This window comes from Anolis sagrei, chromosome 3 (genome assembly GCF_037176765.1).
Source record: "Anolis sagrei isolate rAnoSag1 chromosome 3, rAnoSag1.mat, whole genome shotgun sequence".
Classification (NCBI taxonomy): domain Eukaryota; kingdom Metazoa; phylum Chordata; class Lepidosauria; order Squamata; family Dactyloidae; genus Anolis; species Anolis sagrei.
Genome location: NC_090023.1, coordinates 206,383,764 through 206,407,613, shown reverse-complemented (window position 1 = coordinate 206,407,613; position 23,850 = coordinate 206,383,764). Strand labels below are relative to the sequence as shown.

At 38.8% G+C, this 23,850-nt stretch overlaps 1 protein-coding gene across 26 annotated transcripts in view; it reads right to left on the bottom strand.

The window, feature by feature from the left end:
* The window catches only part of ABLIM1 (actin binding LIM protein 1), a 271,609-nt gene that overhangs the window by 76,778 nt on the left and 170,981 nt on the right, over positions 1–23,850 (bottom strand). For all 26 annotated transcript variants that reach the window (XM_060768480.2, XM_060768478.2, XM_060768463.2 and 23 more), the window contains exons 5-7: positions 21,405–21,531; positions 21,146–21,239; positions 1,356–1,443 (exon numbers count right to left, since the gene is read on the bottom strand). In XM_060768480.2, coding sequence (XP_060624463.1) covers positions 1,356–1,443; positions 21,146–21,239; positions 21,405–21,531 — 309 coding nt within the window. The remainder of the gene's footprint in view (positions 1–1,355; positions 1,444–21,145; positions 21,240–21,404; positions 21,532–23,850) is intronic.

Sequence of the window (23,850 nt, the reverse complement as noted above, 5' to 3'; positions counted from 1 at the left end):
CAAAATAAACTACCATTTCAACTATGCAAAGCTTAACTTTAAAACTAATTCGATTATGGGAAGAAAGTGCATGCCTAATAGTTAAAAAAAGAGAAAACGCAATACTTAAAATAGCCTCAGTGCAGGCTATAAAGCAAAGCAAATTATTTTCCCAGAGTAAATGTCAAAGCAAATGCCGGGGGAACTTTTATTCTTAAAGGTCCTCTACTGGCAGTATAATAAGGACACAATTATATTGTTTCATTATTCGCATGCTCCTTTGCAAACACTAAATCTTGGTAGGATGGCATGCTGTTGGTAAGTCTTAAGCCTGTGCCAAGGAAGCAGACTGCTACTTCAGTGAGAAAGTATACTCATGATTTGCATAGCATAAAATACTTGTCTCAGAGGCAAAGCAAATGAGACTGGATAGGAAACATAATATCCACAGATATTTCCTATCTGGGTAATTATTTATCATTTATTATTTAACTCTGTTCAGCATCATTTCTTTCAAGTTCAAAATAAGTCAAAATAGCCAAAGAAATCTTATTTCCTGCTCTGGTGTTGGTAAGCCATTGAAATAAACCATGGTCACAGGAGTGTTGGGCAGAAAGAATGTGCATTTCTCTGACAAAATTGTTGGGAGACCTGTTTTTCGCTTTGGTATGAATCTATATTCTCCCTCTAGGCATTCACTTTTCAATGTTATACATTTAATGGTAATGTATGATAATAGCTATGAAACATATGTTTTGGATGACGTCACTCAATTTCTCCCTTCTATCCTAGGCGCACACCTAGGGCCTCTTATTATTAAACTTTGGGTTACTAGTTGAGACTGAAGCACAGTAACCTTTTGGTCAGAATTTAGAAAAAGAGGATAGGAGGAAAGAAATATCGGATTAAACACTCACTCCAAGCACAAGGCCCCACGATGGCACAGCAGGTTAAACTGCTGAGCTGCTGAACTTGCTGACCAAAAGATCAGTGGTTCAAAAGGCCAACGGTTCAAATCCAGGGAGCAAGGCAAGCTCCCATTGTTAGGCCCAGCTTCTGCCAACTTACCAGTTTGAAAACATGCAAAATGTGAGTAGATTCGGCGAGGAGGAAACAACGCTCCATGCACTCATGCTGGCCACATGACCTACAACATGTTATAGTTGAGACTGACCTATACAGGGGAGAGTGTCTGATTCATGCAGATAAGTAATTAAATTTGAATCAATACATGTAAAATAAATTTGTAATTTTTTTTAAAAAAAGCACAAAAGCGTATCCTTTCCAGGGCCCATCTTCCTTACTTTATTTATTGAAATGGGTCAATTCTGTCATTTCAAGTACTTAAAGTAGTTACAAACGTGCAATCTCTTTACCTTGCAGGTACATTTCTTCTCCTTCTGTGAACATTTGGTTGCACCTGCTGCATCGTGCACAGCTTGGATGGTAATGTTTATCACCTGCCTGTGGAGCAAGAAAGATAAGAAAATGTCAAAAGATCATCTTGCTGCATAACTAAAAATTAGGATGTGTCCCACATAGAACTTGCATATTGCTGCTTTGTGCAGAAAAATAATTTTCTGTGCAAAAAAACAGCATTTACATGACAGAAATATTATTTTGTGCATGGATAATGTTGTTTCCTGTGGAAAATAACAATGCATTTTTGCAAAGAATAATCCCTGATCTACAAAGATTCTTATCACTCCATGGTATCTTTCGTCAGAATTTCTCAACACTGGAGAATCATATTTTTCAACCATGTTTTGAAAATCATCCTCATGTCATGGTATCCATCCACCTCCAGCCTCCAACACTCCCAAGAAGGGTAGATCTAGCCAGTGTGGTATTAATTGTTTGAGGGCTGGACTATGACACTGAAGACAAAGGTTTGAATCCCTGCTGACCCATGGAAACTCACTAGGTGGTCATAAACAAGTCACATTCACTCAGGTCCAGAAGCAATGGCAGCCCCCTCCCCCTGAACAAATCTTAGGGTGGTCATAAATTGGAAATTCCTTGAAGGAACACAATGCTTGCAAATACATGTTTAGATGTAATCCCACTCATTCATTTACCAAGCATCTTGAAGCTATGTGCAGACTGAAGTGTGTTAGCACCATCTCTCATTCATTCCATACTCTCATGTGAAGAACAATGTGAGCTTCATGGGTACACTTGACACAATTGGGAATTTTGCGGTTTCCAGAAAATGTTATATATATTGTCAGATTTTAACAATGTATTATGGATCAAAAACATACCTCTGATACCAGAGAAGCCTGTTAGACAAATAGTTCCACTAATATTACTGGATACCCCTAAGGCTCCAATCCTAAATACAATGTCTACAAAGTAAGTCCCACTTAAGAGAAAACTTCATTCCAAATAAGCATGCACATGTTTTCATTGTAAGTAAAAAACATTAGGGAAACAAAAAACAGTAAGAGAGAGGAACTAGACTATAATGTCTTAGCTGCATTCATTCACACTATTATTAGTGGCAGATGGAAGGCCAGCAGATTGTTCTCTGTTGCATCCTCTCCCTTCTGGCAAAGGTTAGAATTAAGCAATAATACAAGTTAATGATATAAAATGTAATTTCCTTGCAGTTTTTGTCTCCCTATAGGCAAATTAGGAAAAGAGCACATATTTGAGAGCTGTCTAAACATATTGAGCAAGATATGAAACAAAACAGATATTAATGCCTACTTCTGCATCACTGCAGAAATTCACAGAATTAAGAAACATATATAGGAAAATTGTGCTTTACAATACATATTGGGAATTGAAGTGCTGAACTAAAAGAAGGTACTGGGATCAAAGGCAGTGCTCGTTGTGTCCTATTCTAGAACTTAATTCCACTAAATTACTGTCTGTTTTCCTGCAAGGACCTGTCTTTATTTAACAGACCAGTTAACCTAAAATTAGAGATACTCAGAGTCCAGGAAAATAAAAACTTTTACTCTCCCTAAACCTCAGGCTTCTCATTTGAAAATAGTAATGATATGCTTTGGAGGAATCACAGCAGCAGGGCTCCAGGCACCCATCATCAAAGACTCTCAGAAATCACTCCAGCTGGCTAGTTGGAAATCTTTAGCTCTGTAAATTTCTTAACATTGCTTTCCTTGTAAAAAAAAACTATGTTAAGGATTTACTGTCAGAAATTCTATGACAAAAAATTGTTTGTAATGCTCTTTTACTGAACTGATCACACGACAACAAACAAGTCCTCACTATTACATGTGAAACAAAAAAGAAGATTTGAGTATCAGGAAAGCTGGCTTTTGATAAGCGAATTTCCTGGTTTCACCTTTAAATACCAACAAAGCAACAACAACAATAGCAACAACAATGACAATGTGAACAACACTTTATTTGTATGTATTGTCGAAGGCCCAGAATCACTGGGTTGTTGTAGGTTTCTTCAGGCTATATGGCCATGTTCTAGAGGCATTCTCTCCTGACGTTTCGCCTGCATCTATGGCAAGCATCCTCAGAGGTAGTGAGGTCTGTTGGAACTAGGAAAAAGGGTTTATATATCTGTGGAATGGCCAGGGTGGGACAAAGGACTCTTGTCTGCTGGAGCTAGGTGTGAATGTTTCAAGTGACCACCTTGATTAGCATTTGATGGTCTGGCAGTGCCTGGGGCAATCTTTTGTTGAGAGGTGATTAGATGTCCCAGATTGTTTCCTCTCTGTTGTTTTGCTGCTGTAATTTTAGAGTTTTTTAATACTGGTAGCCAGTATTTGTATTCTTCCCTATCTCCCCGAGGGGACTCAGAACAGATTCCATCATAAATACAGACACAGGCAAACAATCAATGCCTTTGAAATACACAATGAAACACAAATACACAGACAATACACAGACAAAAGCAAAGGCTTCCCCTTTCATCACTGGCTCTGGAGACAGTGCTCATCTCTGGCTCTTGGGGAGGTGCTCATTTTCATTTCCAAGACAAGGAGCCTGCGTTGTCCATAGACACCTCCTGGTCACATAGCTGGCATGACTTTGTAGGGTGCACTTTTAGCTTCCCTCTGAGGTCATACCTATTGATCTACTCACATTTGCATGTTTTCAAACTGCTAGGTTGGCAGGAGCTGAGGCTGACAATGGGAACTCACCCTGTCTCATGGATTTGAACTGCCAACCTTCATATCAGTAAACTCAGCAGCTCAACAGTTTAACCAGTTGCACCACCGCAGCCCTTTAGATCTTTCTATGGGAAGTTTTACAACCTACATCATTCTCCAATTTATTACATTCTGATCCAATTACCATAAATATATATAACTGTGCTTTAATCTAGGTTAAGTATCCCTTCACCAAAACATTTGGCATCTAAAGTGTTTTGGATTTTTTAAATTCCTATATTTACATATATGTTTCTAATTAGACATTTTGGAGATGGGGTCCAACTCTAAACAGAAATTTCATTGATCTTTCGTATACATCTTATACACATAGACTGAAGATAATTTTGCACACAACCGTTTAATCAATTTTGAACATGAAATACTTGTGTTTGTAGATAGTACAATGAAGCATCGGGATGGGGGAGACATTGCTACCCTATATTTCAGAATTCTGGCTAAGGGACACTCAACCTGTGTTGTACTCCAACATTGCAGTTCCGTTCATGCTGAAATAAACCAGTCTTACAAGAGATACTGTCTTTCATACTTGAGTATAAGCCTAATTTTTCAAGACATTTTTAGGCTGAAAAAGTCTCCCTCAGTTTATACTTGAGTTAAGATTATTTATTATTTTACTGTTGTTGTTGATGTTGTTGTTGTTGTTGTTGTTGTGTTGTTGGTGAGGCAGCATAACTTCCTTTTTTAAAAACTTAATAAAACCCATTGTATGAATCAAGACATTTTAATTTTTTTATAATGTAGGCGCATAACTAAAGTTTTGTTTTACATAGTTTTGAAGATCAAATTAGGTAGGTGACATCCCCCATTCTCAATACACTGAGTAAACTGATTTCTGGCGTTTGTCATGACTCTTGTCAGCATAGCAGGTGCTATATTGGCCTTCAAATCTTGTAGGGTCCTTGGACGGTAAACACAGGATTTAAAAAAAAAACCCATAGAAAAAAATCACAAGGGGCCAAATCTGGAGAGTGGGCTGGCCACTCCAAAAGTAGGTCTCAACGGTAAAAGCACACTCCTCACTGTTCCAACGCATGAGGGCAACTGAATTGTGTCAGGAAAAACTTTATACTCCCGCTCTCAAATGAGACCACTAGCGCTGACATTTTTTTAAAAAGAAGTTATGCTGCTTCACCCTGTATTTATCATTTTACATTATTATTATTATTATTATTATTATTATTATTATTAGAATTAGAATTAGAATTAGAATTAGAATTTTAGTTTATTATTGTGATTATTATTACATTCCCATTATTTTACTTTATTATTATTATTATTATTATTATTATTATTATTATTATGGAGCCCCCGATGGTGCAGTGGTTTAAACCCCTCTGCCAGCAGAACTAAAGACCGACAGGACGCAGGTTCGAATCCGGGGAGAGCGTGGATAAGCTCCTTCTATCAGCTCCAGCTCCTCATGTGGGGACATGAGAGAAGCCTCTTACAAGGATGATAAACCATCAAAACATCCAGACGTCCCCTGGGCAATGCCCTTGCAGACGGCCAATTCTCTCACACCAGAAGCTACTTGCAGTTTCTCAAGTTGCTCCTGACACGACAAAAAACATTATTATTATTTCACTCTTTTTATTATTATTGGAAGGATATGTAAGCACATGTACATGGAAGAAGGTTAGAATAATGGTTTAATCAGAGTTGGGCAGTCTTATCTTACATTACAGTTTTATACAAATATTCAAAAACATTTAACCTACTGATGCTTCAATTAATTTAATTGTTTTAGTATCTATTTTTACTTTGAAATTTACCAGTAGTTGCTGCATTTCCCACTCTTGGCTTATACTTGAGTAAATTCATTTTCCCAGTTTGTTGTGGTAAAATTAGGTGCCTTGGCTTATAATTGGGTCGGCTTATACTCAAGTATATACGGAAGTTACAAACTAACATGGTTATTGCTTTGAAAAGTACTATTTGATTGTAAGTCCTTTTGAGTCCAACATGGTGTGTTCCTAAGTTAGTGTTAACTGAACTTCCAATGTTAATTCGCTCTAAGATGTATCAAAGTGTGCAATCCCAGCATAGTGACAAAGATGCATAAAGGTAAACAGCAAATATGCAAACCCAATTGAGTGCTTAGCTCTCCCCCCCTCCTCCCATTTCTCCCACAAACTTGTAGACTGTGAGAGTTCTAGATCTCTGCATTGATTAGATTGATTTTTTTCCTTTGGAGAAGTGTAAGATGTCTGAGCACTTCTGACCTCATCATGCTCTTTTCCAAAAGAACAGCTATTGGGAGGCAGAAATGCACATTATGAACTATCCACAAGGATTCTCCACTGCCAATGGATTTGGCAGAAGAAAGACTAATTACAAACAGAGGTTTCGCTCCTGGCCAAGGGACACATTTTTGGAGTATTACAATGTAACAGCTGGGTGCAGGCCTTCTAACCCAATAGCTCTTTCCAGTCATTTGACAAATAATGATTTTCTGTGCAAAATAAAGCTTCTTAGGATAATATTGTGTTCTTCTCACAGAAAAATGGTTTCTTTTGCACAACAATCACTCCAACAACCAGACTTGCAAAGATATTTTACTTTACCCTACTTCTGCATATGTTGACCTGCTTTTAAATATTCTCTCAGGAACAGAACACTATTAAGAACAGCCTATCTTGTGCAGTTGGATATTTTATGGCCCTTGAAAGTTTAATGGAACACCTTACACAACAGGATAGCCTAATATTTATAGCACGGCTTTCCTATAACCATTTCCCAAAAGGCACAGGTAATTTCCACCCCTATAAAATTCATTCAATGCCTGCTTCAAATTGTACATTTTCTGACATTAACGTACTTATTTATGATGACATACTACCATCGGAGTATTCTTCAGCTTCCTAGCATGGGCTCAATGTTACATTTGAAGATGGCATATTATCTTCTATATACATCCTTCCCACTGGTGTCATAAATGAGCTCAGCTCTTTTGAGTTGGTATGACATGTGTGCCTTTTATGTGTGGAATACAAAAGATATTCTTGAATGCAAGCTGGGAAAAAGATTAATATGCAAAGAATAAGAGTTAAAGAAACAAAAGTTTGAAACAACACACACACCCTTTCTTGGACCCATATATGCACTGTAATAAAAAAGCAAAAAGTTTCCTGTCAATATTTCAGCTATTTTGCTATTTTTATTTCAGGGATAAGCCTATTGACTTCCAGAATGGTATGGCTAGTTTCCTGCTTGCTAAGGTAAAGGTAAAGTTTTCCCTTGACATTAAGTCCAGTTGTGTCTGACTCTGGGTATTGGTGCTCATCTCCATTTCTAAGCCGAAAAACCGGTATTGTCCGTAGACACCTCCAAGGTAATTCAGCCAGCATTACTGCATGGAGCGCTGATACCTTCCCACAGTAGCAGTACCTATTGATCTACTTATGTTTGCATGTTTTCAAACTGCTTGGTTGGCAGAAGCTGGAGCTAACAGTGGGAGCTCACCCCGCCCCCAGATTTGAACTGTCGACCTTTCGGTCAGCAAGTTCAGCAGCTCAGCAGTTTAACCCACTGTGCCACCTGGGGCTCCCTGTGTCCTGCTTGTTAGTGCCAACTAAAAGAGACCCACATTATCAATTGTTCGATGGAGAGTCAACATACAAGTAAATCCCATTCATTCATTAAGTCTATCTAATCAGATCTAATAACAGAATTCAAGCCATCATTTGCAGATAATTCTGTGTTAAATTAATAGTAGCAGAGAACATTTAGTATTGAAACATAATGTGCAGTATAGGAACATATTTAATTTATTTCTTGATTATTTCAAACTGAAGATGTCATTTTTAAAAAGATATAAAAAGGAAGTGTTATAGCAGAAGTTTTCTTAGATCCTTCCAGAGAATGGGTGGATTTATAACCAAACCCTTGTTCCTCAAATTTTGGAACTACATAACAAAGATGAACATGCTTGGGCAAGTATCCACCGCTGCCCCTCCCCAAGGCCATTAAAAAACTAGAACTTTTTTCACTGGCAGTTTTAAAAACAAGAGGCTGGATGGTGGTGTGCGAAGCAAGCCTTTAGTCAGATTCCTACATTAGCATGAAGTTGGACTAGATGGTTTTTTAAATTCCAAAATTTAAAGAAGAAACAGATGCAACAAAAGAAAACTGAAGCAATTCAAACTAAAGTTTAAGAAGGCAAAGGTAGAATCACAAGTCAGTGGAAAGAACATGCAGAATGTCCCAAGTTGTATGCGAAAGGGGAGACCCTCAGATTTTACAGACCTCCTAATTTTACAAGGCATTTTCAGTTCTGTTTTTGGAAAAATGTACAAAAAATATGTAATTTAGCAGGCCTGTGCCATTCAAAGTTAGAGGCGGACAAGATCCTCCTTCCATGAGTGACAGGTAATTTTGATTGTGCAAACGTCATCTCAAAGTGGCTTGGGACTACAAGACAGGGCCTTGTTCCAAAGTCCAAATGAAAACTTTTAACTATAAAAAAAGCCCACTGTCTCTTAGGACCCTTCCACACAGCCATATAACCCAAAATATCAAGGCAGAAAATCCCACAATTCTGGTTTGAATTGGGTTATCTGAGACCACACTGCCATATATTCCAGTTCAAAGCAGAAAATGTGCAATTTTATTCAGCTGTGTGGAAAGGGCCGGAAGTGTGTGGTCACTGCCCACAACTTCCTTCCATGTCATTCAAGCAATTGCTCTGTGCTTGGTAAAAGCTGTCCAAAGTGCTGAATTTATCCCCCCAATGATCCCAGGACCTTGGACAGATCTTTTAAAGTATGAACTAAAACCAGAAGCTGATAGATAGCCCAACTGATATGGAAGACACACTGGCTTTGCAACACTGTGTGACACGGGCAGACAAAAAAATGAAAGAGACAGAGACCACTGTTTTTTAAAATCTCTGTACAATTACACATATATTGATGCTTGATTGTTAGTTTCTCCCTCTGTTGAATACCATATGGTATTAAACTGAGCTTCAGCAGTTAAACAGGAAGATATATGTATCTTTTTTTAAAAAAAAAAATCTCTCTCATTCCCACAAAAGCCAGATCACTGGTCATGTTGACTTGTACCAAGGAGCCATGGCCAATTGGAAACTAATATCAGAAGAGTACAAATGAGTCCTACTTAAGCAAATTCTGGGATCAAAACTCCCTCTAATTATTATATGACACAAGCTTTTTGAAACTGTGTCCTGACAGTGAGGAATGAAATAGATAGAAGATACTTTAGTTAATCACTTTTCAAGACAAAAAAGCAAGGGAGAGAGAGACAAAAACACAGAAACAAAGATACAGAGAGTACTTTTTGAAAAAGCAAGGACATAGCCATGTACTTTGCTTTACAGCAGAACCGTGTTTTCTGGATGTTTCCAGAATAGCAATGCACCTGTTTTGAATGGAAAACATATTCTGGTGCTGGGGAGCGATATCTGAAAGCCAGATGTGGTTTGTAGAATGAATATTGCCCATCCTTACCTTATGGCTCATAGTGTCAAGGATAAGGGCATGGTTGATTGGCACCTGAATAACAACCCTCTTAAAAATAAGAATACATTGCAACTTTTGGTTACAGGGTTCACTTGCTTTCTTAATATTCAGCAATACAATAAATAGAGAATTAAGTAGGCAAGATAATTAGTATGTATTCTGTTGATAAACATAAACAAAGTAAATGAGACCTGTAACAAAATGTTGTCATGTAATACTCCTCTTCCCATTGAAAATAAAACAATATTGAAAAGTGTGCATAGAAGGAATCTAGAACAGGGCTGAGGAGGCTTTTGGCCCTGCAGATGTTTCTAATCAAAATTCCAATACAATTCCTACAATTCCAGTCTCAATCTCTTTTCTCTTAAAGGATAGATGTTGAAGAGATATAACTTTCACTCAGGATATGTTTTTGAAATCATAAAGCACCATTTTTTTTCCAAAGAAGCAGAAACTAGAAGGCTTAGGTTCAGATTAACATCCATATTTTCATCAGAGGGGTGTGAATTTCATCTTTAAGAAATCCAAATCACCATGGATAAGAGTAACAGAATGTCGAAGCCATCTTCCAAAAAAGTTTTTCCAGTCCTTGTCTTATGCAAGACTGGGTGTGGAATAAAAGAGAATTATATACTGTATTTCATCGATTCTAAAATGCAGCCCAATTTTAGAGCTGTAATTTCAGGAAAAAAGGCAGCTTTGATTGTAAGATGCACCCCTTTTTTTGCCTCGAATGTTGGGGAATGTTTTTTAGTCCCCACCCTAATTTTTCTTTCAGTAGCAGACCACTAAAGCATTAGAACTAATACATGCAAGAAGTTATACCACAGAATGTTTCAAAATGGATCTAATTTCATAGATATAGTGATTTCAAATTGGATTGTTTTTTTTTCAAAAAAAAAAAAAACTAATCCAAGCAAGCTGCAAAGCCCAGTCATTGGCTACTGCAGTGGTTCTTAACCTGTGGGCCATGGACCAACAGTGGGCTGTGATGATGAAAATCTGGTCCGCAAGCCTCCTTCCTCTTTATTTATTTAACTTTATTTCCACCTGCCACTGCTTCCCTGTCACTGACCATGACATACGTTCTGTATCAGAAAGCTTACTACTATCACATCAGAGCTAGATTATGAAATATAGTTTTCTGTGGGTGACAACTACTGGATGGCAAATGCTCTGTATCAGAAACTAGAGCTGATATAATCTATCCAATGCAATTTTCTGAATCAGCAAACCAAATCTAAAGTTGAACAAAAACTGATTTGTAACCCTTTTAGTACTAATGTTGCAGAGTGATCCCTGGTCAAGTAGTCCCTGGTAAAAAAAAAAAAAGGTTGGGAACCACTGGGCTATGGGATTCTGAGTGTTAATAGCCTTAAGAATAAATTTCCTAAGCAAACGACTGTTTGCACCAGTAAGAAAGGACCTCCTACACTTCCCCTTCCCATATCCTGTTAAGAAGGATGCCTTCTGGTTATTAACTCTAACAGCGCTTTATGGGGAAGCATCTGTTTTTGTTGTCTTTCATGCATATAGTGACAAAGTTTGTTTCCTGATAAGTGTTGTCACTGTGTTTTCTTTGGAAGCACCATATTAAATACATCTCTTTGTAGACAGGGGCAGACTCTCTACTTTCATCTTTACTTGACTAAATGATACCCTAACAATTTGAGATTATCAGCTGTCAGCATAGGCGTCTGTCTCTAGGGGATGGTAGTAATAAAGCTGTTCCTACCACAAACATAGTTTTGACCCTTTCTTCCCAACTCCAAGATTTATGATTATCCTGTGCTAGATAATGATTGTTTACTGTCAGCAAGTACTGCACAGAGCCATTACAGCACATATCACAAATCTGGAAAGGAGCTAAAGGTCAGGCAATTCAGCTCCAGAGGTCAGGTCCATACTGCAACCAGTGAATATTCTGCACCACTGGAAGCTGCCTTAAGTGGAGAAAGGTGGTGGGATAAAAATAAACAAAAAGAAAAAAAAGAAAAGGAAAGATAAATAAGGTTCTGCTTTCTAAGTCTTTCTTTCTTATCTCGAAATACAACTCAATGTTTCTTTAGGAGCATTTAGAAACAAAACACCCCCCACCCCCCAAATAGCACATCTTTGACCAGAAATATTGGAAAAGTAGGGACAGACAATGACTGCAACCAATGTGAGTAGCTCTGTAGCCTTTCACATATTACAACTCTATCATTATGAATCTGCTTTAACTGCCATAGCTACACCCTACTTTTTTTTCTCGTGCCAGAGATGAACTGGAATCACTTCTGGTGTGAGAAAATTCTGCAAGAACATTACCCAGGGGATGCCCAGATGTGTTACCATCCTGTAGGAGGCTTCTCTCATGTCCCCACATGGGAAGCTGGAGTTGACAGATGGGAGCTCACCCCGTCCCGTGGAATCAACCACCAACCTTCAGGTATTCAGGTCAGCAGTCCAGCTGGCACAAGGATTTTACTCATTGCGCCACCATGGCTCTTACATCCAATGGTATCCTGTAGCTGATAATTTGGTGAGCCAGTAGACTACTTTGGATGAAATATAAATGCCTCTTTTGAAACTGAAAATCCCTGGATTCCATCAACTACAACCATTCAATTTAAAGTGGAATCCTATTGTTCTAACTTTCACACTAGCATGTCTGAAATTAGAGATAAGCAATTGTTTCTAAAGTACTAAAAATGGAACCTGTTTGATTAGAGTTGCATACCAAAGAAATCCAGTCCATGAAAAATTCTGAGTATATGTCACTATTTTGGAGAACACTGTGCCAAAATCACAGAAATGACACTTGCTGGCTGAAACTCAAGCCATTGTGCAGCAGGAAAACTAACCAATATTTTCAGAGAGGTAAAGAATAAGCAATAAAAACACCTCTCCCTTTCCCAACATATACCTGGAAGCCTTTCCTGGGTAATAATAATATCCAAATTATTTCACAGAAGACTTTTATACACCTTGCACAACCCTTTTCCTTTGTATTTTATTGCCTTTACCCACTCTAATGTTTGCACAATGCTGGTTCTCATTAGTACGTCTAGAAGAAAAATTAGGTTATGAACTGGCCTCTATATCACTGCCCCAAAACAGGTGTGACTGATACACTTTTGCTGGTACATTGCCAATTTCACAGATTGCCTTTTTAATACACATAACAGGTTTTAACAGGTTTGGATTATGCAACTAATGTAAATGTACCAACACTGTTTAGGAACTAAAAGGTTTCTGAGGAAATAATGATTACTGCCATCATTTCTTTATAGGCATTTAAAATCATTTCTAACTAAGCAGATCAAGGAGCACCAAAATACATTAAAATTACAAATATATAGTTACCCATGAAAGTAATCAATGAGATCTTTTTAAAAGGTTTCTTATTTGAATAGGAGAGTATAGATTGATATTAAAATTCGGTTTTGAAATGTCATCACCAATTATCATAAAGAGGTGGCATATAAAGGGATTTCCAAGGATGCAGGCCTGCAGTTGGATGTGGTCCTCTTTCAAGCTGTTTCTGCAGCCTTTGACCCTTTCCTAGATTCCACAAATTCTACTTTTACTGAATAAATGATAGGAAAGTTGCCTCTTCTGGAAGCTTAAGGGCAGCAATTCATCATTTAAATAAGTTGCGATCTCGCCATGGGGTGAAGCTGTTTAACATGACAATACCTTTGTCCATTTCTTCTGCCAACCTAGCATTTTGAAAACATGTAAATGTGAGTAGATCAATAGGTGGGGAGGTAACAGTGCTCCATGCAGTTCTGCCGGCCACATGACCTTGGAGGTGTCTATGGACAACGCCTGCTCTTTGTCTTAGAAATTGAGACGAGCACCATCACCCAGTGTTGGACATGACTACACTTAATGTCAAGGAGAAACCTTTACTTTACAGTCAAGTCTCGCTTATCCAACATAAACGGGTTGCAGAATGTTGGATAAGCAAAAATGTTGGATAACAAGGAGGGATTAAGGAAAAGCCTATTAAAATTACATTATGATTTTACAAATTAACCACCAAAACATCATGTTTTACAACAAATGGACAGAAAAAGCAGTTCAATACATGGTAACGTTATCTAGTAATTGCTGTATTTTTAATTTAGCACCAAAAAATCTTAATGTATTGAAACAGCTGTGGATCTGGGCAGGAAGCAGACTGTGTTGGATAATAGAGAATGTTGGATGAGCGAAGGTTGTATAAGTGACACTCTACTGTAGTACATTTCTCGACTTTTTTCAGATTTTCTTTTGAGGGGATTGTATTTTTGGATGATCCTAGGGCAGAAAATTGGCTCTGAAGCCCCCAAAATTGCCTACCCTGATCCAGGAAAGAAAAACATACATAAACAATGAAAGCTCTTCAGAGCTGAAATCAACAAATAAACAACCACCACTTGGTTTCACACAGATATCACTTGAGTGTGCTTACACCAATGGTTATAATTACAGTGTTCATTTCCCCTCTTCACAATAGTTTCCAGTTCAAACCTTGACTTGTTTCTACTTTATAGCACATCCCTGTACGTCCAGAAGGACTTACGTGAGAGTCATTCTCTGCTCACCTAAAAGAATGTCTCATAAGCTGTACATTAAAATGCATAAGGAAGAATTGTTGGGCTTGGAGGTGCTCTGGGCTTATTTGAAAATATATTTCCATGTAAAATATATTCAAAAAAATTGCACAAAGGCACAGCACATGGTATGAACAGTCTGATAAAATATAAAATGCAATACAATGTAAGATAGGCATGTTATCAACATATCTACACAGTCTACTGCATCCCACAATAGAAACAACAGAAAGCTTAACCAATTGCTAAACACACACAAATACACAGAGTCTTTTCTCACAGAGTTTTTCACTTACAAAAGCTGGATTGGCTACTAACTTTGATTCCCATGCACATTTCCTCCCTTTGAAGTTTTAGAATTTTCACCTGGAATCATTAATACTGAGCTATAAAATCCAGTTCTCTTTCAATTCCCCTCTCTTTCTGTCTTTCTCTCTCTGACACACAAATAAGCATTTACCTTCTGCTGAGTCGTCTATGCTCTGCTTCCTAAAACTTTGCCATTCAAGCAGCTGTGCATTCCACTTTCTTCCGATTCAAAGACCTGTGAGAAATGCCTTGCTGCCAGAATAAAATCCCTCCCAGATCATACACTCACTGACCCAGCTCACATAACCTCAGCCCTGTGTTCTTTCAGGAGCCTAACACTGCTGCCTCTTCCCCAGTCTCTGCACAGCGCAGAAAGAGAAAGGAATTTTCTCCCCAAAGCTTTTCAGTTCAAACCAGTAATCAATGGACCAGTCCACTGTGAAAGAAGGAAAGGGGAAGTCAAATTCCTTCAGGTGATGGCAGCACTATCTGGTTGTGACTATGAATGCATCTGCATGGTAGATTTAATGCAGTTTGACATGACTTGTGGCTCTATGCTATGGAATCCTGGAAGGCTAACATATTTAGCCTTCTCAGCCAAATGGTGATGGTGTCTCACCAAATGACAAATCCCTGGATTCTATAGCAGCGAGCCATGGCAGTTACAGTGTTCTCAAATTGCAATAAGTCTACAGTGAAGATGCCTCCAATGTCATACTATACACAGCTGTTGGGACACACTGCTTCCTCAAATGGAAGGGTTAATTCTTGGGAAACTTTGTGAGTCAGAAAATTATTTCTTCCAGAGCACAGATGGGAACTGTGCAATCCTTCTTCAAAGGATGCTGAACTACGACTCCCAGCCCTCCTCATCATTAGATGTGCTTACTAAGACTGCTGAGAATAGTAAAGGTAAAGGTTTCCCCTTGACATTAAGTCTAGTCAAGCCCAACTCTGAGGGGTGGTGCTCATCTCCATTTCTAAGCCAAAGAGCTGGAGTAGTCAGTAGACGCCTTGTAGGTCATGTGACTGGCATGACTGCATGAAGCACAATTACCTTCCCACTGGAGCGGCACCTATTGATCCACTCACATTTGCATGTTTACAAACTGCTAGGTTGGCAGAAGCTGGGGCTAGCAATAGGAGCTCACCTGTCCCACAGATTTGGACCACCGACCTTCCGGTCAGCAAATTCTGTAGTTTAGTGGTTTAACCTGCTGTGCCACCATGGCCCCATGGTAGTCCAGCAATATATGGAACACCATACAATTTCTGCACTTTTTCAAGCATCAAGCAGAGCTGAGAAGTTGAGTTTTTATATTACAATATTCAGGAGTCAAATGACTAATTTGTATCTTAATTTTCAGTAAACACAAAAGATTTCAGTAAACTGGAAAAGATTAAGGATGCATCTATACTATAGCATTAATGACACCTCTTCAACTGCTATGGCACAATGTTAGTTGCCGCCACGAACTAGCGTCCTGCGAGAGCAAACTGTGCCAGCACGTCCATGATGTCATATGACTCCGCCTCTCTCTCCGCCTCTTTCTCCGTGCCAGCGTGGTTTTTCCTTTGCTAGGGCAGCGATGCCAGTGTACTCTCGCTGTTGAATTCTGTCAACAGCGAGAGTACGCTGGCATTGCTGCCCTAGCAAAGGAAAAACCACGCTGGCACGGAGAAAGAGGCGGAGAGAGAGGTGGGAGTCTTATGACGTCATGGACGTGCTGGCACAGTTTGCTCTCGCAGGACGCTAGTTTGCGGCGGCTCTTATGGAATCAGGGATGTTTCATTTAGTGAAATACCAGAATTCTTTGGAAGAGAAAGCTAAAAATTATGTAAAATTAAAGCTCCCATTATTCAATGGCATTGGCAGTTAAAGTGCTATCAAACTGTATTAATGCTGTAGTGTAGATGCACCCTAAGAGCACACATAATGTTTTTCAAATTGCTGGCTGGAAACTAATGTTGGTTACATCCTCTTAATTAGTTTGCTGGCAAGCTATCATATCATATAAAACAACAGATCAACGTATATGCTATTTGGAAAATTTAGAATCTGGATTAGAAGTATTTATGTGCTGCATTTGACATATTCATATCTGTTTGACAAAGATTTAGCTCAGCTTCATTACTAAATCTGGGTTAGCAATTGGGTTGGGTTAATTGTAATTTCATTCTTGGCTGTTCTGTAACACAGGGATTTCACTCCTTTAAAAACAGTACTAATTAGTCAAATACCAGTGGGAACAATAGAGAAATGGAATCCATGTAAAATATATTGTGAAGATGCATAACAAGTTACACATTCTCCTATAGGCAAATCTGGGGAACATTTTAGCAATTAATAAAGATTAAGATGTATGAGATGGGTGTAGCTTATTTTTGAGAAGAATGAGCAATCTTTATTTTAGATTGGGTTATTGCATACCAGCATTGCAGGGAGAAACAGCTGCCTTTAGCTGTCTTTTTTTTTTACATCTTTCCCCTTCTCTGCCAAAGAGTACAGGTGCCTCACCAATCTACAAATCCCAGGATCCCATAGCATTGTGCCATGGCAGTTAAAGTGGTGCAAAACTGCCTTACTTTTACAGTGTAGATGCAGCCTAAAACAGTTACTCCATCACACAAATGATGCAGAACACTGATCTCTGGTACAAAACAGGTGTTTCCTTCAACCTGCCTTATTACCACCTCAATATCTACAACAAAGAATAAGTTACAGCTATTAAATTCTGTGATAGTTCTCCGCCGTCATTTAGTGACTTCCCCGTGGTCAATATGCCAGTGGTTCTCAACCTGTGGGTCCCCGGATGTTTTGGCCTTCAACTCCCAGAAACCCTAACAGCTGGTAAACTGGCTGGGATTCCTGGGAGTTGCAGGCCAAAACACCTGGGGACTCACGGGTTGAGAACCACTGATCTATACTGTCATATAATCCAGTTTCAGAATGCAATTCAAGATCTTTGAACTGGATTCTATGAGTCTACACTGCCATATAATCCAGTTTAATGCAGTTAATCTACATTCAGAAAAACTGGATTATATTGCAGTGTAGAAGGGGCACAAAATTTCCAGGATTTCATAGCAATCAGTCACAGCATTTAAACTGGTGTCAAACTGTACTAATTCAGAAGTGTAGAGGCACTCCCAGTGGGTACAGTGGCCAAGGAGAAATTCATATATAAAGTTGTAGATTTGCAGGTTCTTTAGCCTTTTCTGTCAAAGAGTGCTGGTGTCTCGCTAAACTACAACTCCCATGATTCCACAAAATTGAGCTGTGGCAATTAAAGTGGGTCAAACTGCAGTCATTCTACAGTGTAGATGCATTCTATGTCTCCAAAGTCCAGTGCTCAAACCATGTTGGCTCTTATACAGATAATATAAACCAGACTAACCGGATAGGAGCTGCAGTGGCTGAACTGCTGACCTGAAGGTCGGCAGTTCAAATCTGCAAGATGGGGTGAGCTCCCTCTGTCAGCTCCAGCTCCCCATGCGGGGACATGAGATAAGCCTGCCACAGGATGGTAACACATCCAGGGCATCCCCTGGGCAATGTCTCTGCAGACATCCAATTCTCTCACAACAGAAGTGACTTGCAGTTATCTCAAGTTGCTTCTGACACGACTAAAAAAGACCAACCAGATAGTGTATACCTTAACTTCTTTGAAGAAGTGGATGCATCTATTGAAGTTAAGACCTAGTTTGTACTGACATTTTTCAAAGGTTAATTTAGTAGAATGTCTTTCTTTCCTTTAAAGATAAGCCCACATTCCTTTCATACCATCGGTTCCTGATAATGAGGGATCTTGGCACTGACCCGCAGGAAACAAGCAGTTTCCCATGGATGCAGGACGGTTCCTCTCCCCTTGCAAAAAACATGGCCTTTTGTCACCATGGCAGTAACTCAGTGCTGCCGTAACGTGGTAATAAATTGTAGCCATTCTTGTACATGCCACAGATTTGTTCCTGGTTGGATCTTTATCACTTTTTTTAACAAGTCTATGTAAAGGTTCATCAAGCTTCTGCACTTCAGAGAATCATAAGGGCAAAAGAACAAGCAAGGCTCTCAAAGAGATGACTTTTCTCTTCCTTTATGCACTTTAACTGGATGAAATGGCTGCGAGAAGGTTACCAAGTGACAGCTGTAAGGGATGGTGCCCTTTGTTTGTCCTTAGCCAGAAGATGCATCCAAGAGAGCTAGAATTCCATCACTGTCCAATTAATGTGTCCCCCAGACTGACCTTAGAAATCCCTTGCGGAATTGCAAGAGTGCCTTCAACCACCTCACAGCTGTTCTTTCTTGCTTTACATGGCAATATTATATAATAGATTTAATGCCTTTATTTGGAAAGTAAATGGTAACAGATAATCTGCTGGGGTTTGGTTCAAGGACCCCTGTGGATGCCAAGGCCCATTACATACAACAGCATAGTGAAATGGCATCCCTTATATAAAATCAAGATTTACCTTTTTTGGATTTTTAAAGGAATATTTTGAAGACATGTACATTTAAACTATTGAGCATCAAAACATGGTGTAATGTGTATTGTATCCCTTGGTTGACCTAGTAAATAATATCACCATAATGTGTACAGTACAGCAGCAAAAACTCTAGCTGCAGCTCAATATAATACAAATTTCCTGTTAAATGTCCTGCCATGTGTGGATATTACACAGAAGATTCACATCTTATTTATTGATAAATAATATCTTGATAGACCAACCATAACTCAACAACACAATATCCTGATACAACCTGTTTTTAAAAATGAGATCAAAGCAGAAATAATTAAAGGAATAATTGGGAGGAAAGAATGAATACTAAAGCATTTAAACGGATCTCCTGACAGATAATATCTTTATAGCATTAGGAAGTTAAGTCTGATTGAGTCCGACTCTCGGGGATGATGCTCATTTCTAAGCTGAAGAGCTGCCATTGTCCATAGACACCTCCTACTTCATGTGGCCAGCATGAGTGCATGGAGTGGTGTTGTCTGTAGACACCTCCTACTTCATGTGGCTAGCATGAGTGCATGGAGAGGTATTGTCTGTAGACACCTCCTAGTTCACGTGGCCAGCATGAGTGCATGGAGAGGTATTGTCTGTAGACACCTCCTACTTCACATGGCCAGCATGAGTGCATGGAGCAGTGTTGTCTGTAGACACCTCTTACTTCACGTGGCAAGCATGAGTGCATGGAGCGGTGTTGTCTGTAGGCACCTCCTACTTTGCATGGCCAGCATGAGTGCATGGAGAGGTGTTGTCTGAATACACCTCCTACTTCACGTGGCCAGCATGAGTGCATGGAGTGGTGTTGCCTGTAGACACCTCCTACTTCACGTGGCCAGCATGACTGCATAGAGCGGTGTTGTCCATTGACATCTCCTAGGTTATGTGACCTTCCCACTGGACTTATTGATCTACTCGCATTTGCATGTTTTCGAACTGCTAGGTTGGCAGAAGCTGAGGCTAACAATGGGAACTCCCCATGTCCCAGAGATCTGAACCACTAACCTTCCAGTTAGCAGGTTCTGCAGCTTAGTGGTTTAACCCGCTGTGCCACCACAACCCCATTTGGAAAGTTGCTACTTCTTAATAGCTACACTCTCATTAATTCTGCAATCACCATCAGACTAGTGATGATGAATTTAAATTCCATTTGACAGATAAGAGAAATGAGAGGGGAAAAATAGGCTAGACAAATAGCCTCAATCTATATTAAAATATTCCAGAATTTTCTTATAAGGATTGATGCTGCCCTCTGGTGTATTTTTTGCTGTGAAAGCTCTGGTTTCTATAGTCCTTGACAATGAAACTGGCCCTTATCTGTATATAGCCAGATACTTTCAGCTGCCTCTCATTTTTAAGTCAGTTGCTGTACAAAATGTTGTGTTATTCTCTTCAAAATGTACCATTGAGTGATGCTAGAAACCGTAGGCAAGAGTTGGGATAGAGACCTCACATTTAATGGAGCCCATTTGTTTTAGATTATTCAGGACCTTTCTTGGTGCCTAGGTTTCAAGGCAAGTTTTTAATCACATTTGATACTACAAGATTAATTCTGTGTCCATGGGATATACATGGTTTCACTTATCCACAGTTGCTTGCTTCAGAGTTTTAGGGAGAGAACTCCTGAATAGCTAAAACTGTTTTGACTGTCAAGGCTTCCAATGTTGAAAACCCTAAATATAATGTTAACAGCCATTTTCAAATTCAGCCAACTTCAGATTCAGTCAACAACATAATAGACCATATTATGTCAGGCATGGGGTGCATCTGCACTGCAAATCTTTTGCAGTTTGGGGCAACTTTAATTGAATGGCAACCCTATGGAAATAATGGGATCCAGTATAACATTTGGCCGTACAAAATCAAAGCAATCAAAGTCATGGCAGTTAAATATGGCTACACTTATGTAACATTTCAGTGCCAATACACCTGTAGTATTTTTATGCAGAAGTGTATCTTGAAAAGTTTTACAGTACAGGTTTATATACCACCCAGATCTCAATTTCAAACAAAACATAGTCTGCTTACACTGAACATTATATGTCACCTCTGTCTTCAGTTGCCTTTTGAAGGAAAACAGATGGATGAACCATAGTTTCACTTAGCAGTGTATATTACTTACCTCTAAGACTTTCCCTGTGATGAACTGGTGACATGCTTCACATTTGACCCCAAAGAGAACTTGGTAGTCCTTTTCACAGTAAGGCGCACCATCTCTGAAAATAATCCATAGGGCATAGATCAGTTTTTTGAACACTGCACTCGAAATGTTGTAGCAACAAAAAAAAAAAAAAAACCTCTGTAAGTGATCATCCTGCTCCATAAAGGTCTGGAGCTCTTTGATACCCTTGGCAAAGACTGCACTTCTCCGGCTTACTTACTTGCTAATGTACTCTCCCGTCAGGACCTTTGCACAGGCTTTGCATTTGAAGCATCCCAGATGCCACTGCTTATCCAAGGCAAGTAATGCTTGTCCGTTCTTGATATCTCTTCCACAGCCTGCACAATCTGCAAAGAAATCAATATGTATATAGCAGGTAAGTTGGGTTGACCAGCATTACTCCTCAAATGGTCACTTTGAAGCAAGGTAAAGCATTTTTTTTATTTCCTCAAGAAAAGATGTCAACCAGACCTAAAACCAAACCAAACAAAAAAAAACTGGTTTAATATTCCAACTACCTACCCTACTCTCTGTATGTATGTGTGTGTGTGTGTGTATACACACACACACACACACACACACACACACACACACTACTCCAGCCTCACCTAAATGGTAGACAATAATTCATTCTAACTGCTTCACTCTTCAACATTTTGGCCCTGTTGGGAGTGCAACTGACTATTTAACTTCATTTTTACTATTGCCCTTTAGAAAGCATTATACTTTTGTGTTGTCAAAGGCTTTCATTGGGTTACTGTGAGTTTTCCAGGCTATATGGCCATGTTCCGTTATACTTTTGCCCACTAGATGGAAGCAAGGTACTAAATGTGCTAAATAAAATTGGAAGTAGAAAGGTGATTCAAAGTTTACATCTCTTTTTTAAAAATCTACCTAGGGGCAATTTCATTTTCTTTTCCTCTTAAATACATGGATGCAGAAAAAGTGAATTTAGAAAAACAAACTAAATAGCAAGAACTTGACACATTAGGTAGATTTTTCTATAGATTTTATTTCAAAGCTTGAAGTAAACTGCATTCTGATTTGCAAAATTGGGAGTGAACTTAAACCCAAATTTCTCAAATTATTTATATCAAGGAAAAATGCATTTTAAAAAGGTATGTTGCATCAAGAACTGAGATTGGTCCTACATGCATATGACATTTTGATTTTTGTTTTTTGTTTTTAAACCAATGATGCTGTAAGTAAAGGTAATGGTTTCCCCTGACATTGAGCCTAGTTGTGGCCAACTCTGAGGAGTGATGCTAATCTCAATTTCTAGGCTGAAGAGTCAGTGTTGTCCATAGACACCTCCAAGGTCATGTGGCAAGAATGACTGCATGAAGCACTGTTATCTTCCCACATAAGCGGTACTTATTGATCTACTCACATCTGCAAGTTTTCTAACTGCAAGATTGGCATAAGCTGAGCCTAACAGCAGGAGCTCACCTCGTGCTCTGGAGTCGAACCATCAACCTTTTGGTCAGCAAGTTCAGCAGCTCAGTGGTTTAACCCATTGAGCCAGCAGGGCGCAGCAGTATATCAAAAATTCTTATCAGGATAATGCTCACTGGAAGGATACTTTCTGAATAACATAGTAGTATGAAAGGTCTAGAGCATGCATAAATAAGAAAATTAAGAAGCCCAGTACTCAGTGAGATATTAGTAACGTTTCAGTACAGGCACCTCACCATGACACCCCTAACAACAATGCCCCAAGAAGAATCCCAAAATGCAGGCAGCTGAGTTGATCTGCATATCAGACCTATTTCTAACAGTATTTATTTCTGCCAAGAGCTGCTCTTTTGTAAATCTTATCCACTAAAAAAATATCCCAAAATATTCTGGATTACAGTAGAACTAACTCGTAAGAATGCACTGTTACCTGTTACTAGAAAACTCAATTTATCTTCCAGTTGCTGTGGGGATTTTAGGAAAAATGGGGCAATATTACGCATGCTAATAAATGCATCAATTACAAAAATGGACAAAACAGCCCCAGTATCACAATATTGAAGGCAATGGCCCAAATCCATATGTTAATCCAGTAAATACATGGAATCAGTGGGATTTATATTTATGTTAATAAGTATCATTCAGAAAGCTAAATTAAGTAGATCTGATACTCTACCTAGGATGTGCAAATAGATTCAGGTCTATTACATTACACTCTGTGTGTATTTGGTTTTTCCCTTATAATTTTTCACAGCCCAATGCCAGTGGAATGTATATTGAACACTTATTTAACATTTTATAGATCTGATTTACACTGTGAAATGTAAACATGATTGTTGAATATTACAAACATATTACTGTTGAATTGTGTTTTGTTTTTCTACAGTATCATTCATACTGGTGACACTTGACAAGGCTGCATATAAGAAGGAAAAAGTGAGGAAGATTCTGTCCGTGAAGAGCATATAATATACAACAGAAAATGGGAAAGAAGATAGTCTATGGGGAAAGAGGGAATAAAGGTAAGAAAGGAAGAATTAGAGTAAATGCAAGTCATTGCTATTACTGGAACCTAAATATCATTGGGAATTCAAATTAAAGGGCTAAGACAAATGCCTCTATATGCATCCATGAAGAAGAAGAAAACACAGATGACCACTTGCAAACATGGGACAAAAAATGAGAAATAGTAAAATTGCTGAAATGATGGG